Raw genomic sequence first — 25,625 nt, 5'->3', positions numbered from 1 at the left:
CATGAAGAAATTTTCAACATCTCTAGCTATTAGAGAAATGCAAATCAAAAGTAGGATTTCATCTCAATCTAGTCAGAAACGCAGCTATTAAGAATACAAACAACATTAAGTGTTGGCAAGGATGTGGGGGAAAAGGCACACTCATACATTGCTAGTGGGACTGCAAAATGGTGCAGGCAATATGGAAAGCAGTATGGAGATTCTTTGGAAAACTTGGAATGGAACCTTCATTTGACCCAGTTATCTAACTCCTCGGTCTATACCCAAAGAACTTAAAAACCTTGTACTACAGGGACAACAGCCACATCAATGTTTATTGCAGCACAATTCACAATAGCTAAACTGTGGAATCGACCTAGATGTCCATCAGTAAATGAATGGATAGGGAAACTCTGATGTGTGTATATATATATGTGTGTATACACACACACACACACACACACACACACACACACACACACACACCGAAGTAATGAGTAATGTTCCATTACATATACATATATATAAGTAATGGAACATTACTTAGCATTAAAAGAGAATAAAATCATGGCATTTGCAGGTAAATGAAGGGAGTTGGAGAATATAATGCTAAGTGAGTTAGCCAATCCCCCCCAAAACAAATGCGGAATGTTTTCTCTGATATAAGGAGGCTGATTCATACTGAGGTTGGGAGGGGGAGCATGTGAAGATTAGAGGAACTCTAGATAGGGCAAAGGGGAGGGAGGGGAATGGAGAGGGTAAGGGGTGTAAAAAAGATGGTGGAATGAGATGGACATCATTTCCCTAAGTACATGTATGAAGACACGAATGGTGTGAATATACTTTGTATATAACCAGAGAATATGAAGAAATGTGCTCCATATGTGTAATATGAATTGTAATGCATTCTGATGTAATATAAAAACATTTTAAAAAGATAAGGCCTATCATAAAATCCTGTATTTTGTGATTTTTACTACAAAGTTTTACATTTCTACAAGAGTGAAGTGCTAGGCAAGGTCCTCAGGAAATTACACTGAGATTTCATCTCACTTTGGTCAGGATGGCAATTATCAAGAATACAAATAACGATAAATGTTGACAATGATGTGAGGGAAAAGGAACACTCATAAATTGCTGGTGGGACTGCAAATTGGTACAACCACTCTAGAAATGGAGATTCCTCAGACAGCTTGGAATGGAACCACCATTTGACCCAGCTATTCCACTCCTTGGTTTAGACCCAAAGGACTTAAAATCAGCATATTACAGTGACACAGCCATATCAATGTTTATAGCAGCTCAGTCCACAATAGCCAACCTATGAAACCAACCTTGGTGCCCTTCAACATATGTTTCCTATATTTTAATCAGATGTTTATTACTGTTATGTCAGAGAATATTTTGCATGCATATGCAAACTAGACAAAGAGAAGCCTAAGCACCTCATAAAAAACTTCAATTTTTCAAAGACACAAATTATGAAACTGCCACAGTGAAATGCCAGTGCTATAAGAGAAACATTTACAATGTACCCAAGGGTGATATGTCACCTTTTCTTCCATATGTCTTTATGGACGCCAGCAGAACAATGACCACCATAGTTTGAGAGGCGGGAAGGAGAGTGGAAGCCAAGAAATCTTTATTTAGGACAAAAAAGTCTGAGTCTCTAATTAAGACAGGGAGCAAAATATGTTCTCTTTTGAAAGGCAAGTAAGGCAATTCAGATACTTTTTAACAGTTTTGTTGAGATACGGTTCACATACCACAAAATCATTTAAAATACGCAATTCAATAGTTTTTTTTAGTATTTTCACAGAATATGTGCAACCATTACCACAGTCAATTCTAGAACATTTTCACCTTTTCAACAAGTAACCAAATATATTTTGGCTATCACTCCCCTCCAACCTAGCTTTCCATCTGATCCCTAAGGAACCATGACTCTATTTTCCGTTCTATACTTTCACATGAAAGAAATCATATAATCAATGGTCATTTGTGACTGACTTCTTTAACTTAGCATAATGTTTTCAAGACTCATTCTTGTTGTAGCATGTACTTGTGATTTACTTCTTTTGTGATGAGTAATAATCCATTCTCTAAATGTGCAGTCATGCATTGTTTCACAGTGGACATATGTACTGAGAAATGTGTTGCTATGCAATTTTGTCAGGCAACCATCATAGAGTGGACTTAAACTAAGATGGCTGTGATGTCACTAAGTTGATATCCTCTTATAGGACCGCCATCGTATATGTGGCCCATCATTGACTCCAGTATCTACTTTGCGGAACATGTCTGTAACACATTTTGTTTATCCATTCTTCCATGCACGAACATGTGGATGCTTTCTCCCTTTTATTTTTTTCTATTTTCTTGATGTTGTCAATTCATGCATATTTGAAAGACTCAAATATGTGTTCATGTCTCTTACTTATTAATGACCCTACTTTTAAAAACTTTCATTTTTCATATACTAAAGAATATACTACCCCTAAGCCAGGGACCTGCAATTGTGGGGTTTTTGCTACCACAAAAATACACACACACACACACACAAAATAGATCACACTAGTGTGCTTTAAAGCAGAGGAAGACATAGGTTTTCTTCCTGGTTCTGTTACTCACAGTGTGACCCACAACATGTGGGACAGAAGAAAAGAAATAAAAACACTGGTTTCAAAATATTCTAACATGTTTCATGAAACATTAAGTAGAATCTCATATAAGATAAAATTTTTAGTCACGTACATTTTTGGTTTAAAACTCAAACTTATATCTTTAAATTTTAATCAATGAGCACAGAACTAATTAATATTAATATGAACATTTAAAACTAAGACAATGGGTGATAGTTTGCAACATATCAGAGTTGAAATTCTGTTGGTGTTGAATCATGTATTAATTTTTTAAAAATCCTATACTCAGAGGAATCACAAAAGATTTCTTGCAAATTAAATGAGTACCTTAAAAGCTTGCCTTGCAATCTCCTAACACTCTTCAGTTAAATAAAGATAGCCAGGGAAGGTTTATTCTTTGGAGTATTGTTTCTATTATGAGTGCTCTGTACGAAAATACATCTCTTAAAAATAAACCCAAATCTATTTGTAAAACCACTGAAGTACATTATTCCATAGGATAAAATATATAAATTCATTGACTACTAGAATATCACTTCCAGGTACAAAGAATTAAAGATTCATAGATAGCTCTCACCTCAGTCTTACTGGGATTATTTCTGAGAATTCTGAGCTGATGGTACCACCTATGGCCACTGATTTTGGAGAAGCTAACAGGATCTCATTCATTTCTCTTGAAAATAATATACTTGATGGGAATAATTCCTCAATAAAAATGTTCCTTCAGCAGATATTAAGGTTCCTCCTGAACTTAAGAGCCCCAGAAATCTGATGACAGAGGGGACAAGAGGTTCTTTAAAAATAATAGGAACTTTAAAAAAGATACATCCTCACGGCCCCCAGAAATTTCTAACCCTGGAGGTGCTAGCAAATTTATACCAGTTGTGTTCATGTCTCTTACTTATGCCATGAGGAATCCTCTGCTACAACATTGGGCTGGGGGCTCAGCCTGTGAGTCTTTTCCAGTGTTTGACATGGTCACTTGCCATTTTAGGTTATGAATGGGGTGGCTACATAAATCGTCATAAAACTTAGGACACTGAGCCAGTGAAAGCTAACACTGTGCATAATTAGCCTGGTCTGGTAGCTATAAACCAGACTGTTACCAGGCAAGCTGGAATGAATGATCACTCTGCTTAGGAAACTTCCACTTTCCTAACAGAAGACACTACTAAAAAGTAGACAAATTTAGGAATCATATCATTAATCTAGTCTTCAATTAATGTCTTCAATGAATCTTTCTGTTTTAGTCTCTCTGTTTTGTTTGCTTACTTGATGGAGCTGGAATCAAATCCGTGACCTATCGTATACTAAGAATGCACTCTACCACTGAGCTACACGAACAGCCCAATAGTTGCTATTTTAACTCAACCAACATTTCAACTTCTTCAACTGAGGTTTAAAAATTATTCCAAAATAAAATGCTGACTCAGCTTAAGAAGCATCAGCTATATGTTTAGGGGAAAATTCACTTTGTGAATTCAGGTGCTAACAATACACAAGAGACTATAAAATAAATATGGGAATTATAATTGCTTTCTTAAATGTGAATTTCATTTAAAACTATTTTTAATAATATTAACAAAAGAATTAGGCTTTACATTCTTGAAAATACATGTCATTGTAGATATTTTTATATCATTTTTTGGTTCCATTTATTGAAATTTTTATTTCAATAATTTTGGTTTATATCATTCTAGTTTATATTTCTCACTAGATCAAAATTATATCTTTTATCTTTTCTTCCTCCATTTTGTTCTATTCATAGTAACTTTTAGCTTATTCTTTATATGATGAATTCTCAAGTGTATTAAGATTTTTTTAAAAAAACTCACTATAAATCTACACATATCTATCTAATTCAAAGAATTTTTTTTGAAAATCCAACACTCATCAGATTTTCATCAAAAGATTTGGCATTCTGTTTTGATGCAATTGAGCATCTGGGAATTGGGATTTTTTCCAAAGATATCAGTCAAATTTTGCTTGATATCTAGATGTTCTTAACTAATGTACATTTATCATATGTTTCCCATTACTGTTTACCATTAGTAAAATGGAAAAATTCGAAACCAAGAAAAGAAAAAACTTCTTCATTCATTTTTAAAATTCAATGTATTCAGGGAAGAAGTTGGTTATTAATGATATGTGACCTGAATTAAAACTGTAAGAGTTAATATATATGTATCTGACAATCAGGTTAAATAATTCACTACTGATTTTAACATTCACCCATTTGAATTTAGGAGCTGATTGTAACATTAGACAGAGGAAAGGAAAGAATGAGTCGAGTCAGGTCTAACTTTCTGATTTTCTATGACTTTAAAATATGCTCACCTCCTCCAAAAGGTCCCCATATAACTCGGCGGATGGACTTCACCCAGTCTTCCATATCATTCTGGGTGCTCGCCATGAGTAGGTAGCTCTCATGATTTGCTGTCATCCGATCCCGATCACCTCCTGTAAAAACACATGAGCACATTCAGTTAAAGATTCATCCAAAGATTCCTCATCATTAGCCTCCTAGGGAGTCCCTGAAACACAGACTGTGCCTAATGCAGTCAGCACTAGGTCCTACCCAGTGACTTGAAAATATTTACCATAGTTTCCAAACCAGAGAAGAAAACTGCTTAAAAAGGAAAGGCTCTAATGTTTCCAGGAGAAAGCTAGAGAACAAATGTCATTTCCTAAACAAAGCCTGGGTTTTTTTGTCCTAGCAACAACCCATAGGCCTGAATTAACTCATAATCCAATCTATTCACACAGCTGCTGAATAGGGAGGAACTGTAGAGACATAATGAAAGAGGGAGAAGATGGAATAGTGGTCCCCAGAGCTTGGATTTTCGTTTGCAGCAGGGGCTGCACACTGCAGAATTCACTGAACACATGGCCAGGCCATTAGGACATCATAGTTGAGTATGAGAGACTCAACAACACTGGCCCCAGAGCTCCTCCCCCCACACCTCCTTTCTTTTTGCAGGGGTGAAGTGGGGTTGGGGGGGGAGTACCAGGTTTGAGCTAAGGGGCACTCAACCACTGAGCCACATTCTCAACCCTATTTTGTATTTTATTTAGAGACAGGGTCTCACTGAGTTGCTTAGTGCCTTGCTTTGCTAAAGCTGGCTTTGAATTCGCAATCCTCCTGCCTCAGCCTCCCAATCACTTGGGATTACAGGCATGCACCACCCGTGCCAGGCTCCGCATGCCTCCCTTCTATATGAGAAATCTCATTCCTCCAGGTCCCACATTCAGGAGGGCAAAGAAATAATGAAGAGAAAGAAGACACTTGGCTGGCCAGCAATGAAGGCCAATTCAACACTCTGATGGCACTCATACTTGAGAGTGAGTTTTTGGAACCCCCTGGTTGTGCCTCCCTGTACATGTCCTTGGTTTCTCTTATTTTCCTCCAAATAATCCAGGTATTTAAATCCCTCAAAATATCTAATATCAACTTTGAAGTGCTAGACTACCAAAGCTTGGAATTTAATTTCTTAGAAATCTCTTATTGTGTATTGAATGGTAACCTAGACTTCTCCTTTATAAAACAGGGACAATCACATCTGATCTTGAAAGTGGTCTTGAGGCATGATTGTTCTTATAACCTTGTTTTATATGAAAGGATTGTTGCTGAAAACAAATATCAGTGTTTTCACTGCTTCACTCTCTGAAAATAGTGTTGTTCCACAAATAGAATGATTAAAGAAATGGAACTAGCTAAATTCTGATAATGTTAATATCATATTGATTTCTCAGATGCTCAAATAGCTATTGACATTTAATTTTCAAGTTTAAAACTAAGAGTTTTAAACTTGCAGCCTTGGGTTGGATTAATTCATATTCAAGCATTTTGTTTGGTTAAGATAGTGTTTGTTTGTAAGTGGATTTGAATACCATTGAGGGAGGGGCTTGCAGGCACAAACTGACAGTAGACACCCCTGTTCCCTATCCTTTCACACTTAACCTAATTCCCAAATAACTCTGAAAGCAAAATGTATATAGCAAGAGTATGTGACCTGAATTCTGTAGGGATATGTCCACTTGTTTCCCTCGGTTGAGAAGTACTGCTATTTTAGCACTAATATAAATTGTAAAAGAGGTATAAAGTCAAGAAAATTCAGTAACTTGCAGCCAACTAGTTGTGCACTAGTTTTACATTTTAATACAAATAGATGGGAACAGGGAAAGATTCCAAAAGGAACCACAGTAAATCGGTTTCTTAATGTTGACAAATCTCTTAAATAAACAAGACTAGCCTTCTCACATCAGAGAGAAAATCTCACTATTAGGGAAACAATGGTCTTCTTATATCTCAATCATTATTTTAAGCAACTTGAATCTGAAAAACCATAGACAGGAATCAGCAAACCCAGCACCTGCAGTTCTATCTTGTACTAGATGTTTGACCTCTGGGGAATTACATAACTTCTGAAAACTCAAATGTCTTAAAAATACTTTAGAAGTAATAATCCCTACATAGTCAGTTTTTGTGAGAATTGAACAGAATAAAGTATGCAGAAATTCTAGCACCATGTAAGTCTAAAATAGAAATTCTATAAATATTAATTGCATCTTTTTTTTGTTTTTCTCCCATTTTTCCAATGCAAAAGAGACACATTACATTAAAAATTACCTCAGAGCTATTATATCTAATAAATGTTTGGAAATAAACAGTCAATAACAACAAGAAATTTTTTTAAAAAAAATCATTCTTTGATACATATACACATAACATACACATTAGAATTATATACTTCCATGTATATAAATAGACTACATATTAACATGCATATGCATGGCTGTCTGACATGTAAGTGGCAGAAATAACTAAATGGCGACATAAAAAGATGCTTCATTTGGCATGGCACAGTAAGAACTAAGAATCTATTCTGTATTCTTATTCACTTACACCACAGTTCTGAGCAAGAACAATTACCATTTTGAAATCAGAATATTTTAATTGTTGTCTTTGCCTGGAGGATGCTTAGCAATTCAGACAGCAATATCCTGCTGTGTCACTCCCAGCCCAGGCAGAAACAGCTCTAGTAATGAGAATGAGTGACAGCCTCTAGAGCTGGCATTTCTGCCTGAAAGCAGAGGAGAAGAGAATGATAAGCACAACTGGCCATTATTCCCTGACTTTTCATTTGATTCTTTATCTCTGCCAACAGTGTTGTGTGTCTGACCCTGAATCTCATTTAGACTGCCAATCACAGATATAAAATCCCATCTGTGAATTTCACCCATGGATATAAATCTTGATTCCTCAGTGTATTACAAGAAAAAGAGATTTTTCTACAAGTCATGGTGGAAATACAGATTCATAACTAACAATGTAATCAAAACTATTATATAGATTTATACAGTATTCCCCCCATACCCATACTTTCACTTTCTGAGGTTTTTCTGAGGTTTTTAAATGAGGTCTTAAAATATTAAAAGGAAAATTCCAGAAGAGAACAATTTATACATTTTAAACAACTGTTACTACAATATATGGTTATAAATTTTCTGTTTTTGCTGTTAATCTCTTACTGTACCTAACATAACATGCCCACCAGGAATAAAGTGGAACTACTGGACAGATATAAGCCAGATGGTCTGTACTAAAAATAGGTGATTTCTAACTGAAGATGACATCTGTTGCATAATACCTATGTTCCAAAGCCTAATACTGTGCCTTGTAATTAAAAAGGGCTCGAAAAACAACTTATCAAATATATGATTTGATAAATGAGTAAACTCAGTACATTGAACCATGTAGGTCAAGTTGGCTCTCTATGGGACTCAATGTTCTATTTAGCTATCTTAGAATTAAAAATATTTCAAGAGTTGAAATTTAAAAAAAAACAGCATTGAGTTCCATAATTGGAGTTTTAGTCATCTTCAATCCATATAGTATCCACAGATAAAATAGGTGGGTATGGATTATAGCATGTTATATAAGCCAGCACACATTCTCCATTCTTCAGTTTTGCTTTACCATAAATATCTATGCAGTTTTAATCTATGCAGTATATAAATTACCATCATTTAAATCATTTTACATGATGGTGTCTTACATACATTTTAAAGGATACATTACATTACCTTTTAGATGGTAACTAATATTGGTAGAAATGCTTTAGTGCTATTGTTAACACTTCAAGAATTTGTGATTTTAAGTAAACTAAGTCCAATCATTCCATTTTACTTGTTTATATTTAATAAAAAGCATTTGTACATTTCACTGAAATTTTCTGTATGTTTGTGTTTGACATGCATTTTTTGTTTCTAGAAATAAAATAGATTCTCAGAAATAAAATGGATACTTAACATTAAAAAAACTATTGAATTTAATAGAAAAGAGGCTTTTACTCTAAAATTAAAAGTTACAGAAAACAGTAAAAGAATGCATTATTCAAAAGAAAAGCTCAAATATCCAATAAATATGTGAAAAAATCCTTTAGTAATTACAAAATAATAATTTAAAAAGATTTTGAACAAATTTGCAAAGAATTTCTACCACTTGGTAGTAGTATTCCAAGATATATATGATAACAGCTTATAGGAATATTGATAATATTCCTTATGATACAGCCACTGACATAGAATTTTGAAGCTTATTAATATGAGTTTTTATTACACAAAAGTAAATATAAAAATTTTATATGACATCTCAGTTTTCATATAGGTAAAAAGAAAAATAGGATACTTACTTGAAATACATAATAATTTTCATAATGGTTACCTATTCATGCTAGGATTGAGAATTCTCTTTTTGTTCCCCCTTTCTACTTTTGTGAACCTTCCAGATGTTCAACCTTGCATTATTTTATCCATGTGTTATTCTAGATGTCCCACTAACCACTAGGTAGGTTATATTTGGGAGGATGACCTATGCTTTAAATAACAGTTAATGTATCTTCCATGTTGTTTTTTGCTTGTTCATTTGTTTCATAGAAGGCTTTTCAGGGACACTTAGAATGAACCAGCCAAAATCACTGGAGTCATCCCAAACTCTCTTATTACTAAATTCTCTACCCAGAGGTGTTCCCATTGTGCCCTTTTTTTCTAAATACGTGATGTATGAAGAAATGTGGCTTCCAACTGAGCATAGTCAGGAAGGTACCTTCCCCCCATGAGACGATGAGTGCTTCCTGTGTGAACATGTATGATTATCCCCAGTAAAAGCCCCTTGCTTTCTGTTAGTCAGTTTTCCAATACTGTGACCAAATAACCTGACACAAACAACTTGGAGGAGGAAAAGTTCATTTTGGCTCATTGTTTCAGAGGTTTTAGTCTTGATGGCAGTCTCCATTGCCTTGGGTCTTAGGTGAGGAAGAACATCATGGCAGAGGACCTTGGGGGAGAGGGAAGCAGCTCAGTTCATGGCAAATAGGAAAGAGAGAGAGAGAGATACAAAGACAGAGACAGAAAAAGGAAGGAGGGGAGGAAACGAAGGAAAGACAGAAGGACAAGAGACAGTTCTCAAGGGCACACCCTGTGGAACCACTACATTCTACTAGGTCCACCTCATATTTTTCACTACCTCCCAAAAGTCCATTCAAATTATAAATCCAAACTATAATACTTTCTTTGCTCAAGAGATTTGGGAAATTATGTCTATCCAATGTTCACCTTATTTGCTGCAAATAAGAAAAAAACCTTTCTTCACTCTTTTATCCCTTGATTGTGTTTATGGGCTTTCCATTCACCAAAAGGTGAACCCACTGTGTGTAATTATGGTTCTATCATCATTATCTATCATCAGAGAAAAAAAGAATTATTTTAAAGGAACAGATGATAGAATCTCTAAGGTCATGAAGACTCTGAAAAACGAAAAGCCAAGGTGAGCTGGAATGCAATTATCATTAACCATTATAGTTTAAGATTGTTCCTTATAAGCCAGGTCTAGCTACTTGGCAGGTGAAGGCAGGAGGATTGCTATTTGAAAGCAGCCTAGGCAATTTATTAAGATCCTATCACAAAGTAAAATACATAAATAAATACATAAAAGGGGATTGCAGCAGATATAAAACAATGGTAGAGTACTTGTCTAGCATGCACAAGGCCATGGGTTCAATCCTTAAAAGCGCAAAATTTTAAAGTAAGCATTTAAAAAAAAAAACAACAACGACAGCATTTAGTGTGAATTCTCATTCATCTATAGAACCTCTTCTTTCTCTTTCCAGATATTGATTCCTGAGTGCATTTTCAATGGGAATTTTGGGACAAGAGACCATCATTGTTCAAAGTACAGGCCATAACTAGGACTTTCTGCATGAGAAAAGGAAACACAACTATTATATGCAGACCCTTCTATAACTTATACCTAAGGAAATATGTACTGAACTTATTGGGTAGAAAGTTCCCAAAATAGTCACTGTTATGGTTTGGATCTTAAATGTCCTCCTAAAGCTCAAGTGCTAAAGGCATGGTCACCAGCCTGTGGTGCTATTGGAAGGTAGTGGAACTTTTAGGAGGGAGGAAGTTAGGTCACTGAGGGTGTGCCTCTGAAGGAGAAAGTGGGACTTCAGGCTCTTCTTCTCTCTCTCTCTCTTTTATGTCTTGGCTGCCACACGGTGAGTAGTTTCTTCTGTCATGTGCTACCCACTATGATGTACTGTGCTGTCACAGGCCCAACTACCATAGACTGAAACCTCTGAAACTATGAACCAATATACATCTTTCAACCTTATAACTTGTCTGTCTCAGGTATTTTGTCACAGAAATGGAAACCTGACTAACACAGTCTTAAAGTAGAGTTTTGCTATTTTTTTCTTTGAAGGAAAAGAAGTTGTCATTCAAATTGTGAAGTAAATAGTAAAACAATGTGTCAGAAGAGACGTACTTATATGTGTGTCTTCTTCAGTAAATAAACTTCTAAAAACATGCCGTGAATCCATCATTAACATTTAAATTTTTTTTAAAGTTGCTTAAAGAAAAATGCAGTCACAGACATTTGAGTTAGTTTCCAAAACATGATCACAGTACAGACCTGAGGGCATTTTATTGAACACTTCTAATGTTGTTAATAATTTCAAGGGTGAAATGCTTCCTCATTCCTAATTGCAAATTAGGTCAGAGCTAGGCTGTTGTACTATCCATTTTATTGTAGATTACAGAAAAATATTTTAATATTCTAAATAGAGTTATTAATTTTCACTCAAGCACTTAAATTTTTAAGCATTACTTTCCTGGATACTTAGTTTGGGTCTTTATTTTTTGGTAGAACTCTAATGATGAACTATAAGAAGTAAAGTATTTCTGAAGCATTATCAGTGGAAAATTACCGAGATGGAAACGACTTATGCCCTTTTATGGAGACTGATATTTGGAAAACAACAAGAGTTAATATGAATTACAAACAGCCAACTATGGGCTTCTATGGATACTATCACTTCTTAATAAATAACAACAGCAAAATAATAAACAATACACAGTTCACAAAATAAGACCAGAGAAACAACTGAACTCACATTCAATATTTTTTTCACAATTAAATTGTGTTTATTATAGAGATTTTGTCACCTGACAAAGTTTTGGTATGTTTTTCTAATTAAGCTTTTCCAAGTATTTCTTACACAAATGGTGGTTTAAAAAATAGCAGAAGGGCAAAATTTCAACACATTGTCAGTAAAAAATTTTGATAACTCTACAATAAGAATATTTTAGAATACCTAAGTTAGAAATGAGGATTAGCTAACAGCTTTGTAAAAAGTAAATTGTATAACTCTACAGTAAGATTTTTAAAAATATTTTAAACCTCTAAACCAAAAACATGAGAATTAACTAAGGACCCAGTGGCAGTATTATGTTAGCAGTCTGTACCACATAAAAAATACATTAATAAATGGTATATTGTATTATAATAAAGTTAGTAGTACCAGAATTTTCATAATAAGGAACCATCCTGTAGTACATAGCTACCTTACATTTAAATTCAAAGTAGCTATAAATGAATATTTACTTGCCTATTATAGATTAATTGGTATATGTTAATCATGGTAGGTTTCTAAGAATTCAATTTCAAAATGTATTCTGCCCAGGTTGCTTCTATCGTGCTTTTCCTCAAATTCCACTATAAAAATATTTTAAAAACATTAAAATTGGAGCGACAATACTGTCTTGATCAAACGACAAATACAAAATATTTGCTGAAAAAGAAGTATTGCAAAATGATTAAGAGTTGTGACAAGAAGGTCATACTCCTGGATTCAGAAGAGTCTTTTATCAGTTGTGAGATCCATTATCCTCAACTGAGGGTGTGATAGCTCCTTCCTCAGAGTGTTATTGTGGATTAATGGAATGAATCATACTATAAAATACCTCAAGTAGTGCTTGGGATATAGTTGGCTCTGTTTTGTTATTACATTATTTAACACTTTTAGTCCTGTATTTTTAATAAATTAAATATTTAAAAACTAAATTCCTTTAAAATGATAGGAAGGCAGCTTATTTTTGGAGAAATGTTATTCTGAATATGTTTATAAAGGAGTCTTTTTATAAGAAAGCACCTATCGATTTATTTTTCAATATGGATTTTTACATTGATTATTTTGCAATAGTACAATTATGATATTTACTTTTATTTATTATTTTTGTAAATTTGTTTTAAATGATTAATGAAACTTCTAAAATTTCAAATAGATTTAAGGGTTATTTTCACATATTTTGAACTCATTCTTTCAAAAGGCATGGTGTTTGTGCCTAGCACATTATTGATAAGAACTATGTAATTTATTATGTTTTAGATATCAATTGCCCAGGTTGTACTGGGAAGTCAACAGTATTTCAAATTAAGTCCAACAATATAGTTTCACTTTTTGTCAGAGGTTTAGAATCTAATAACTTTCTTCTCAGTATCTAAGTAAATTCCTGTGATTGGAACTTCTGAGAAGGTTGAACATTTCCTTGACAGAGCTGAAGTATCTAAATTTATGTCATCCTCTAATTTAACTTAACTCAAGTTCAGAGCCAAACGAATTAAAAAACCTGATTGGAATAGAAGGATAGGTAGACTAGATGGCATTTACATTCAGATCAGTTTTACTCCAACAGTTATGAGATGGTGTCACAAGAGAATGTAAGGACTGACAGAATCCTGGTACAAATGGAATAACACTGAGAGTCACAGAAGCAAGACAGGGAGTTTGCTGACTTGCATGAATCTAAAACAAACAAACTTTTTTTCCATCAGAAGGTCTCTTAAGAGTTCAAGTGATGACTTGAAATATGAAAAAAAAAATGGTGAGGAATATTGGCATTTCTTAATAAGCCAGGAGTACAAAACAGAAACCCTTGAGAAACTTGACAAAGAGACAAAAATCCCTAGGTAGGGGGGAGAAATACCCTGGAGTTCTACTGAACTCCATTCTCCCCATAAACCTGGTAATAAACCCTCCACGGCAGTATTTCTCAAAGTGTGATGAAAACTACAGGAGGATAGGAAACAGCCTTAGCAGGACTTGGGAACTTGATAAAAATGAGAATTCTTGGGCTCCACCCCAGATCAGTTTCATCAGAAACTGGCAGTGGGAACTCAGCAGTCTGTGCCTCAAGATTCCTGCCAGGTGAATCTGATGCATCCTGAAGTTTGAGAATGGCTGGTCTTGTAAAAGAATTTGCTGCAGCTGGTTGAGGCTATAAACTTTAGAATTCATATATTTCAAATCACTCTAATCCTGTTAGTTTGTATCCATGTCTTATTCTTTCAGTGACAGCCATTCAGTCAGAAAGCACTAAGCTTTAAAGCTATGGATCACATAACTTATCTAATTGCCTATTTGCATTGTAAATGATTAACACTCTGCAACTAGTTCTGCAAGGACATGCCATTCAAGTTGATATTAGTGAGTCTGGCAAATTTGTGAGCCTCATGCATTAAAGATACCTTACTTTTATCAAGCCAAACATTAAGGAGTTTCTTTTTGCATTTGAATATAAATTCATTACTCTTCTTTCCCTGGTGCCTAGAATTTGATGAGTTAAACAGAACATTGAATTTGGAGAGACAGACCACATTTGAAGATTGAGATTAAATGCTAAAATCCATTTAAAAAATTCCCTCATACGCCTCTCCTTTTATTGTTTTCGAATATTACAAATCTGCAAGGCTAATAAATTGCCAGTTGGCAATTGCAGGGTAAGTTAGTTTACAGATTATCTTTATTTCCCTTGGATTTTGGCGAAGCAGAGAATTTATTCATCTATGGAACATATTTGTGGAGCACCTGCTGTTGTTCCAGTCACTATTCTAGGTTCCAAGGGTACAGGAGGGAACAAAGCAAAGGCTGGGGCGCAGGGTAGGGTCTGGACAGAAGACCCTGCTCTGATTTGGAAATTACCAGTGTGTTGCTACTTGAAGACAGTGACCTGAATGATGTCCCTAGGGAAGACCATAATAAGAATGGAGAAAATGTAGGAGGTAAGAAGAGAAATAGGAAAGACTTGAGTTAAGAAAGACAGCAAGTGAGATTAAAGTTCTTGTGAAGGGGAAGTCAGACTAAGACTTAGTGAGTACAGACCAGTAAACTAGGAAAAATAAGGTCACTGGATGATCAACATGTGGATGGCCAGATGAAGCAATATGGAAACTGACAACTTTGAAAGAGCTGCCTCAATCTACCAGGTCAGCATGAATAAAATTCTGAATATTCATAAGATTATGAAGGACAGAAGAACAGAAACAGCCAGTATAACTGACTCTTCTAGACATTTCCATGTAAAGCAGAGCAGATGAATGTGGGCAGCAGTTAGTGAGTAGGTGAGCTGAGGCACAAAGAGCAAAATATGAGAAATATTAAAGAATGTTTATGTACTTAAGGGAGTTACTCCCTGGATAAGGAAAAATTGACAATGTGGGAGAGAGAGATTTTCAAAATATTGACATTTCAAAGCTATGCTCAAAATTACTCACTATCCTTAGAATTTTTAATAAAGTTTGAAATTAATGTAATTGATCTCTCCTCAAAGTTTGTTACTCCCAAATATATAAAACATCTAGAAAATAATCATTGAAAGAAAACTAAATAACATTGGACAGCTATTTCTTTATACCTTGGTCAGAAGGCAAAATAAAAATGGAAAGGGTTAAACTCATAAATAATTTTTAAAATTAAACTTTATTATTTTATTTAAACCTGATTTTTATTATTTATTCAATGAGAGATTTTGGCAACTTAGATTAATTGGAACAATTTTCTTCATGCAATCTCTCTCTCTTAGTTTTAATTGCCATAGATGCTAATTATCCAGTTTTATGTAATAGTTTTACAGAGTTTATTTAGGCATAAAAAAGAGAACTCCTATTTCAAAATAAAATACTATAATAAATACTACAAAATATAATTACTCAACAACTAGTGGTTATTATAATGGTATAAAATTAAGATAAACCTTTGACTTTGGTTTGAATTTTGTTTTTTTAAACAACTAGAATTCTTTTTGCAATCAGAACAGGGCAACTGTGCAGTATACTTTCTCTCCCATAGTTTACATCTCACTCTTCTGGATCTCATAAGTTCTACGTATGTATGTGTTTGGGAGGTCAAGATGTAAAATTCTTCTCAAAGTTCTGGGATTTTTCTCAGTGCTGTAGGTAAAGGCACACTGTTCGACAGGGCACACAGCATCTGCATAGCACATCAAAATATAACATGGACAAGAACATTGGTTATTCAGAACCAATATCTATGAGTGCAGCCAACTTAGTGACTTCACAAAATGTAAGCTATTCTTCCAATAAGAAATGTTTAAAAAAGACTCTATGGGCTGGGGTTGTGGATCAGAGGTAGAGCAATCGCCTAGCATGTGTAAGGCACTGGGTTCCATCCTCAGCACCACATAATAATAAAATAAAGGTATTGTGTCCACCTATAATTAAAAAATAAATATTAAAAAAAGAGACTCTATGTTTACCCAGTTAATTCTTTAACTTATGTCTGGAGTTAAGAGTCTCACCTAATTATCCCATTATAATTGCAAATCTTTCCAAAAGGAGTGGAGGTAGAAGGTCATTCAGTGTTTCCAAATTAACTAGAGACATAAGTGTTCCTTTAAAGAATATTTCTATCTTTTTTTTTAAAATCCAAATGTTTATATACTAATCTTACATGAAATTAAGCAAGGAAATGGATGAAAATATGAAATTTTTTTGAAACTGTCATTCTCAAGAACAATTTGCAGGCAGCTGGAAATATTTGCAAAGTCTTATGTTTAAAAATTATAACAAATAATCATTCAAAGATAGCTATAATAAAATTGAAAAATATTAAAACATTTTTAGAATCTCCTATGTACCTCTCACAAAACCTGAAACTTCTTCTTAAACCTTAAAAAATGGTGACTGTCCTTAGCAAAGTGAAGTATGACATTTACCCAAAACAACAAGGTCTTTCAAGTTCTCATAATAATCTACTGATCAATAAATATGCTATAAATTTTAAAAGTCATCAATTTTTCTGTTACTTTGGATACCAAATCCAAATAAACTGTCTCAAAATTAAAGAGACACAAAGACAAGAAACAGCTCTGAGAAAATGTCTCCAGACCTGTGACATTGCAATCATTTTCTGTTATGCATTATCTTTCATATCTAATTCAAATAAATACTTTTTTGAATTCCCAAAGTGCTAGAATTTTCAAGACACCTGTAATAAATTAAAAATTTGATTCTTCCTTCTCATAGATTTATGCTATGACCCTCATAATTTTAAACAGAAAAGTAATCAGCCACAATAATTCAACCCAGCATATAATTAATTAGCATTTAATGAACATTTATAGATATGTGCAGTAGTATTGGAAGTCAGTAAACCAGTTGATGATTAGGGGCATCTCATTCAATTTATAGGTAATTATCAAACTAAACCAGGCTAAACTTGTAATAAAGATTGGCAGATTGACAGGCAAGTTATTAAACTAAGGGCAAGATCCCTTAAAAATACCCAATGATTTTTTTGTTTTTATGTACACATTAAAATGAATTTAAAAGAAATAAATACAACATATTATCAGGGAAGTTGTTCTGAAAGAAAGGGAATTTGAAAGTGCTTTGATAAATAATGATAACTTTCAAGAGTATTTTTTCAAATATAATTGGAGAAAGTCTCCAAAGAGGTAATAAATTTGTGCTACCTTTCCCTCTCTTATCTAGGGTGGAGAAACATCCAAATACATACATATTTACATATCCCAAGGAAGAAAAAGAAAGGACACATAGAGGCAATTATTTACTGATGAAAAACATTTTATAGTTGAAAGCAAGACTAAATCAAGGTCACTGAATTTCTCTTTGGTACATTCCATAAATACCTCCAAGTTAGAAAACTCAATAATTTAGATAATAGAAAAAAAGTGAAGCCTATCCAGAAGATCTGAGGCAAGCAACATTTAAACCTTTAACTCTAAAACCAGATCTGGAAGCACAGTCATATGTGCTGATATTCATTTAAGATATTTCTTGATTCAATGCCTAGAGAATTGAATGATTATATGGCTCCATTCATTAAAGATATTATTGTTCTTCAACATGTCTGCAAACAGGAACTAAAAACATATCAAAACTCATGTGGGGAAGATCTCCTGAAGTTTTTATGGCATAGTGAACATCAAAATTAATATATGTTCATTTTTCTTAAATTAACTGGAGATTCTTATAGGTCAAATACTCCTCAGTATTGTTGTGTTCTTCTAGCTCCCTCTCCATATTGTCTATGGCTGGCTCTGTATCTCAATCAAATCTCACTACCTCTCTTCATAAGACTCTTCTACAGGGCTTTTATTTAAAATTCTACCAAGAACTCCCAGTCATTGTCTCCTGAGCTGGACACATGCCTTCACAATGTTGTTTATTATTAAAGGCAGTTTTATTTTGCTATTGGTTCCCTAACCTCACTCATCCTTTCGCGAGTAACTCCTTTGTATAGAAACCTTCCTCAAATTATCCTACTTCAAGTCTGGCATATTTTATAGTTAAGACTCTGAGTTTGGGTAAGTGATACATTTTATACCCTTTAAAACACATTCTTCTCCATCCTAAAAGCCAAAGTATCTAGCAACTTCACTGCAAATAAACTTACTATTAGTTTAACACTACACCTACGGACACTGAGACACTTTAAGGATTGTGATGAGTTCAAAATAATTGATGACACCATCTATCCACCAAGATCTTACCAAAGAGGCAAAACATGCAATGAGGAAAATGTTACAGAAAGCATGAACTGAACAATTAGGTCAATTATTTATGATACGTAAAGTAAGATGTAGCACTCATTAGGTAGGAAAGAACATCACATGGTACTCCACACATATGTACAATTTATGTTTTTATGTACACATTAAAATGAATTTAAAAGAAATAAATACAACATATTATCACGGAAGATGTTCTGAAAGAAAGGGAATTTGAAAGTGCTTTGATAAATAATCCCAAAGTTAAGGTAGAAAGGAAGAGGGTTAAAAATGCACATGGAGCATTGTGTACATGGCCACCTGTCTCAGATGTCTCTTCTAATGCAGCTGTCTCAGGTCAAGTTGACTCTCATCTGCTCTGGACTTCATCCAGTATAAGTTCAAATTCTAAGAGGTTCCCTTCACTCTGCTCTCCCAGCCCCAAAGTTTTCCCTTTTGTCCCAGTTCCCTGAGTTATTTTTTTGCTCTCCCTGTATATTACTACCTTTCCCCAGGCTCACTGTTTGCAGATAACTTCTCTGTTATTAAAGAATTCCGGGATAGAGCACTTCTGAGATGAATTCATCTTGAGCCACACTACAGCAGTCCCCTGTCCACAGTGGATAAGTCTCAAGATGTCTGGTGGACATCTGAAATCATGGATAATACTGAACCTTTCATACACTGTTTTTCCCCCCTATCTATAAAACTTAGGATAAACATAATCTTTTACTTAGCATATCTCAAGAGCCAGCATCATTACTCTTGCATCTTGCATACCAACTATTGAGTCAAATAAGGGTAACTTGAACAAAAGTATTGTGATATGAGGACATTTGATCTGATAACTGATACAACTATCAGGTGACTAACAGGCACGTAGCTGCAGAGCTCCTGCGTGGGATGGAAGGGGACTATGAAATTTTATCACAGTACTCAGAATGACATACAATTTAAAACTTACGAATTATTTCTGAAATTTTCCATTTAATATTTTTATATGGAAGTTGGCCACGGGTAACTGAAAGCTGGAAGGCAAAACTGCAGATAATCAGGCACTCAATTAAGCAACAACTATGCATACAAAGATGACTAAGAGCCAAGTGTGATGGTGCACCACTGCAATCCCAGCAATTTGGGAGGCTGAGGCAGGAGGATCACAAGTTCAAAGCCAGTCTCAGCAACTTAGTGAGGCCCTAAGCAACTTAGCAAGACCCTGTCTCAAAAAAAAAAAAAAATTAAAAAGCTGGGGATGTGGCTCTGGGGTTAAGTGTCCCTGGGTTCAATCCCTGCTACCAAAAGGGGAAAAAAAAGTGACTAAGAAACATGTTGTTCATAAGTAAGTAGTCTGCTGTCTACTAGAGGAAACAAATGAGTGTATGAATCTTTATTTTCTATTCCCAATACAAATAGGCATTCTCTCTGTGGAGAGAGAGAGAGAGAGAGGAGAGAGAGAGAGAGAGAGAGAGAGAGAGAGAGAGAGAGAGAGAGAGAGAGAGAGAGAGAATGAATAAGCACTGTATTTACCGAGAATGCCTGTTGTGTGTGTGTGTGTGTGTGTGTGTGTGTGTATTAGAGAGAAAGAGGGGGGGGGAATTATGTACCAGACAAGGATTAATTTGTAGATGAGCCAGTTAGAAAAGAGAAAATATATATTGTTGAAGTTATTCAAAAAATTGTTTCTCAAAACAAGAAAGTGCATGAAGCTTGATAAATAGCAAGATAATACTTGTTTTATCTGACTATGTCTATTTTTGTTTAATATAATAATTCAAGTAAGAAAAATATGTTGAAAATTTAAACAAATGTAAAACTTTAAATAAAATGAACTAGATTTTTATCCATTTTTTAGTTGGCAACTACAGGAATGCCAAAGGATAAGATGACCACAGGAGGGCTTTCCTTTTCTTGGAATGTAGGAACACATTAACACTCAGAGTATGTTAACAGCTACAGAGGGGATAGTAGCAATTTGAAAATTCAGGTTAGGAGCTTGGAGGTCAATCAAGGCTGCGTCCTTATTTTATAGCTAGATGTCTGAGCAAGCAAGATTTCATGCTATCAAATTTAATTTTCTATTCATTTTGCTCTTAATGAACACAGAATCAGTCAGCTCCTTGTGTAGTCAGTGTCTGATTTTATTAATATGTGCCTTTTCTGCCAAACCTTAAAGTTCTGCCTTGTTTAAAATAGAAATGATGAACGTATCTCTCTGATTCATAAGGAATGGAATCAATTAATGGATGAAGGAATTTCCTTGGATATGGACTTCTGCTAAGTGTAGAAGATCATAATTTGGGGGCCCTCATTCCTCTCTTCATGAATCCATGAATCAATGCTATCACTCAGGTCCAATGATACTGATGACTGTAATGGCCAATCTTATAATAAAACTAAAAACTTCTCAAAGCTAGTAATGATGATGACTTTTATTTCACTATATTTTTTTATAGATATTTGGAGTTTTCACCTATGTCTGTTTGTAGAGTTAAGTTAGGAGGATACCAAATTTAAGGGACACTAAAATATCCAGTCTGGAAGATAAATAGTATTTCAATAGCACATTTTAAAAGGTAAATATAAAAAAATCCATAATGAACAAAATAAGTCAGAATCAATATTTTTGATTTTCCTTTTACAATGTTCTAATATCAATACTACGGGTCCTGACCCTGTCAGTTTGAATACTATCAACCTCAACTAGTACCTTTTTGTTAAACCCCATTTCTGCCAAGTAGCACATCACACAGCCAGATGATGTGGGGACTGTCACCATTTATATGACTAAGAAACACCAGAGAGTGCTCTAGCAGCTTCCTTATGAGTAATGGGTTTTATAATGCTGGAAAAATCTATAATGTGTACTTTGTATGCTATCGTGGTTGCTATAATTTTGAAATATTTGTGAAAGGGTTCACTATCTTTCTTTTGTGGGACAAGTGAAAAAATAGAAAGGGAGATGTATATCCCCTCTTTATCATAAGGTTCTGCTATATAATACAGCTCCTCAACTGCACAATGTCTTTGGCCCCCAGCACCAGGTTAAATATAGCTTAACTGTCACCTTCATACCAAGATAAAATGAGCTGATGACCTTATTTCAGCTTCTTCTGGCAGAAGTCCAGAGTACTAATTGGCACCCAGATGATAGTGCCATGAAACCAACCAAGGTCAATGAAATGTGCCAAGCATCCTGCACATGCACACAATCTCATATAATCGACATACTTGACACCAGGCGTATGAAGTTTCTCTTTCCTTTGTTTTAGTACATATGGGGGAAATTGATCCCGATGGTCCTGATATTATTATTTCTTAGATTTTAAAGTAAAATGCTCTTTGAATGCATTTAAAAGTAGAGTGCAACAATAAACTTGTGTGCAGCATAATATTCAATGGAAACCAAACACACACACAGCACACATGCAAGTGCCGCTCATTTATATTTTCAACCAGATTTACCAAGTGAATTACACAGTGGCATTTTCTAAAAGGGAAATTTAAAAAGGAACAACAGAGGAAGGTACAGAGAAAGGAAGCAATGAGGAAAGGGAGTATAAGGATATAAATATAAATATATTATGTAAATGCTAATTATCACAGCTTCTTTTTTTAATCTCTTCAATAGATAGAATTTTGTTCTGTAGGTATATGAGGATTTGAAGAAAATCTCTTCTACTCAAATGGCATAATCTACACAATGTGCCTAGCCTCATGACTGTCTTAAATAACCTGATAAAAGTTCAAATCGCCCAGACATCCTCTTTTTACTCTTTTTCATAATATAAAACTAAATTTTTCCCTTCCTTTGGTGATATTTTTCAGGGCTATGAAAATATTTCCTCAACACATTGGTCCTATCTCGACCTAACTCAGACTTCTCTAATGTTTTTCCTAATGGAAGAAAAAAGCAAATTAACTACAATTCAACTGTTTTGAGCATATTGAATTAAATTTAAAAATCAAGTAATTTTGATAAATCTTTTGTCACCTGACATACTGTTAGATTTGGTTTTACAATTGGCAACGGTTAGGCATTTGTAATTTGATTTTTTTTTTCCATCCGACTGTTTTTGAGACTTGTGATAAGAAAAAATATAACTCACCAACAAAATACAATTACTTGCCAACTTCAATTCAGCATATATTTAATATTACTGTGGCAATAGCACTTTTAGTAGTTTTGTTTCACAGGACCATTATTCCTTTCAGGGAATTACCACCTACATCACTGAAACAATGCACTTTTTGAGTATTTTTTCTTTCTTCCTGATTATTTCATGCAATGAGAAAATAAGCCATATATAATATGGTGAATCTTAAAATGTAGATGTCATGATAGAAATAGTTCATTGATCAACCTAAATAAAAGAAAATATTTCTTGGTTTTGAAAGTTGCACACCACTGAAGCCATTATATTGCATTATATTCCATAATACTGATGGAAATAACAATTTGCATCTTGTCAAATTAGGTTTAATATCACCTCTCAAAGAACAGTCTTGGAAAAATAAAATTATTGGTATATATACAGATGCCATATGAGAAAAAAATTCATAATCAACTACAAGAAAAATTAGAGTAACAAGTTAATAGATTCTGTTTTGTTTTTCTTTAGGACTTGTCAGTTTTTTTTCCAATTAGACATTATATAAAACTCTAAGAAAGGATAATATGCTGATGTCTAAAATGCACATAAAAATCATCTAGAGGAGTGTTTTAAACAAATTGGGCACATGAATCCAAGTCAGATGCATTGAATTAAAAGCTCAAAGGACAGAGTTGTAGTTTTTAAAAAGTTGCTAGGGAAATTTGGATGTCTTAAACATCTCATGTTTGTTTTTCTTTATTTTCAACAAAGTACTGAACTGTAAATTTTTGAGACTTAGAGTTGCACATGGCAGCAACTTCCTATTCCTAACAGTGGGACTTTTAAAAATATCATTTCATCTAGTTAATTCTTTACTATTTTTATAGGTATTAAGTTATCTGTTTCACCACATTCTAGAAAGAACACAACAAAAGATAACTGCTACCCAACGTGAGTCCTGAAGTAAAAGAATTATAAGATTTTTAATAAAAGCCAAAAAAATAAGAGCCCAGTTTTAGATTGCAATAGTCAAGCTCCAATAAAATCAAATTCAATATAAAATAGTGTCACTTGAATAGCCTGTATCAGAAGATTTTTAGGTTCTTTTACCCAAAGATCAAAATGTTTGACTAATTAGAAAAATTCTTTGACCTAGCTTTCCTCCCAATATAGAGTATGAAGTATACAAAGTTTCTCATTTAAGAACAGTGTTAAATACAGTGTTTAGGATCTTGTCAATAATTCAGAGGGGCAAACATTTTCCAAAAAAAAAAAAAAAAAGAAAAAAAAAACCCTCAGTGCACCCTCAACTGATTACTCTTAAAGCATATGTGAAAATGACCTGTTTACTGGAGAAAAATACAAAAAGGAAACTGAGATATAAAACAGAATATTTAAATTCTGCACAAAACCCCAGATCAGTTTCAACCATAAAGTTGCAAGTTTTCATCTAATTTCAAAATTCTGGTTAAAACTGATTGGGTTTGCATGATTCTGTTTCAGACAGTATGGATGGTCTAAATATTCACAACAGAGCCCAAGGGGAACATGTTGCAAATAGGGACAAGGCATGACCACCAGACCATGATCACTAGACTGTGGAGGTTTTATTTTCTTCTCTCAGCCAACCTTAAAAATGAGTGGCTGGCTAAAAGCTAGAAGGTTATTGGAGACAGGGAACTATGGTGTTGTATCAACCTACATTGGAATGTGGAAGGGTGAAGGCCCTGGATCTGCTCAGTTTGACCATTTGGAAAAAGAACTTCCTGGGAAAGAAAATATCATAATCTCTAAATTACACAGACCAATGGGCTACAGTTATTAACCTTGTTCATTCACTGTCTGAAGCTTTACAGAGAATTTGAACATCTTCAGGGTGAAATGTACCCTAAGGACAGGCTTCAGTCAATTATAACCCAAATGCCTCATTAACAGTTCTATATACAGATTACCAGCAGAATGAAGCATTTCTTTTGAGTAGTTAAGATACAATAAGTATGTACTTTCTTTTTGACAAATAAATTACTCCCGAGCTGCAAGCTGAACATTCCTGGAGGAGGAGTATTACAATACAATGGTTAAAGCAATTGGTAAATTATTTGGCTTAATAACTTTACCATATGTGATCTCAAGTTCCTTGCTAAGTTAATAAAATTTCTCTCTCAAAAGGCAAACTACAGCTTAACAACTATTACTGATGCTACTCAAAGCTCTAATAGTTTATTATATTTAAGATTTGAAAATGCTTTGTAAAAATCTGGCCATCCATCAAACGTACTACTAGACTATTATGTGACAGGTGATTAGAAAGTAAAGAAAGACATTTATTACAATTTTAAGGTTCCTATCAAATGATTTTTTTGTTGTTGTTGTTCCTTGGGGACTCATAATGGATTCTGGGATGAAAGAAATCAGCAACACATTCTTACTACTTCTCCTCTCTCAGTTAATATAGCAGTTAATATAAAGGCAGGTCTCTGTGATATAAATACTTGCCTCTGATTAGTCTGCATCTCAGATTGGCAAGCCATTTATTTTTCTTAATTATTTTTATTATATCTTTCTAGAACTAAAAACATATTAGGAAATATGATCACCCTAGAAGAAGAGAAGTGAGATAATTGATCCCGAAGAGATTCCTTTTACTCAAGAGAAAAACATCTGGAAAGTTAAGGCATACACAGGTGGTAATGGGTTAACTTGCCTTTGAGAATATTGCTTACATTGGTCATGGAGAGGGCAGACTGAGAGTGTAAGC

General features: G+C 34.2%; 1 protein-coding gene across 6 annotated transcripts in view; it reads right to left on the bottom strand.

The window, feature by feature from the left end:
• The window catches only part of Arhgap24 (Rho GTPase activating protein 24), a 711,589-nt gene that overhangs the window by 68,116 nt on the left and 617,848 nt on the right, over nt 1-25,625 (bottom strand). For all 6 annotated transcript variants that reach the window (XM_078021565.1, XM_078021564.1, XM_078021563.1 and 3 more), the window contains one exon: nt 4,959-5,081. In XM_078021565.1, the coding sequence (XP_077877691.1) occupies nt 4,959-5,081 (123 nt within the window). The remainder of the gene's footprint in view (nt 1-4,958; nt 5,082-25,625) is intronic.

This window comes from Ictidomys tridecemlineatus, chromosome 9 (genome assembly GCF_052094955.1).
Source record: "Ictidomys tridecemlineatus isolate mIctTri1 chromosome 9, mIctTri1.hap1, whole genome shotgun sequence".
Lineage (NCBI taxonomy): Eukaryota > Metazoa > Chordata > Mammalia > Rodentia > Sciuridae > Ictidomys > Ictidomys tridecemlineatus.
The sequence above is the reverse complement of the archived record's forward strand: the minus strand, read 5'-3'. Positions and strand labels throughout refer to the sequence as shown.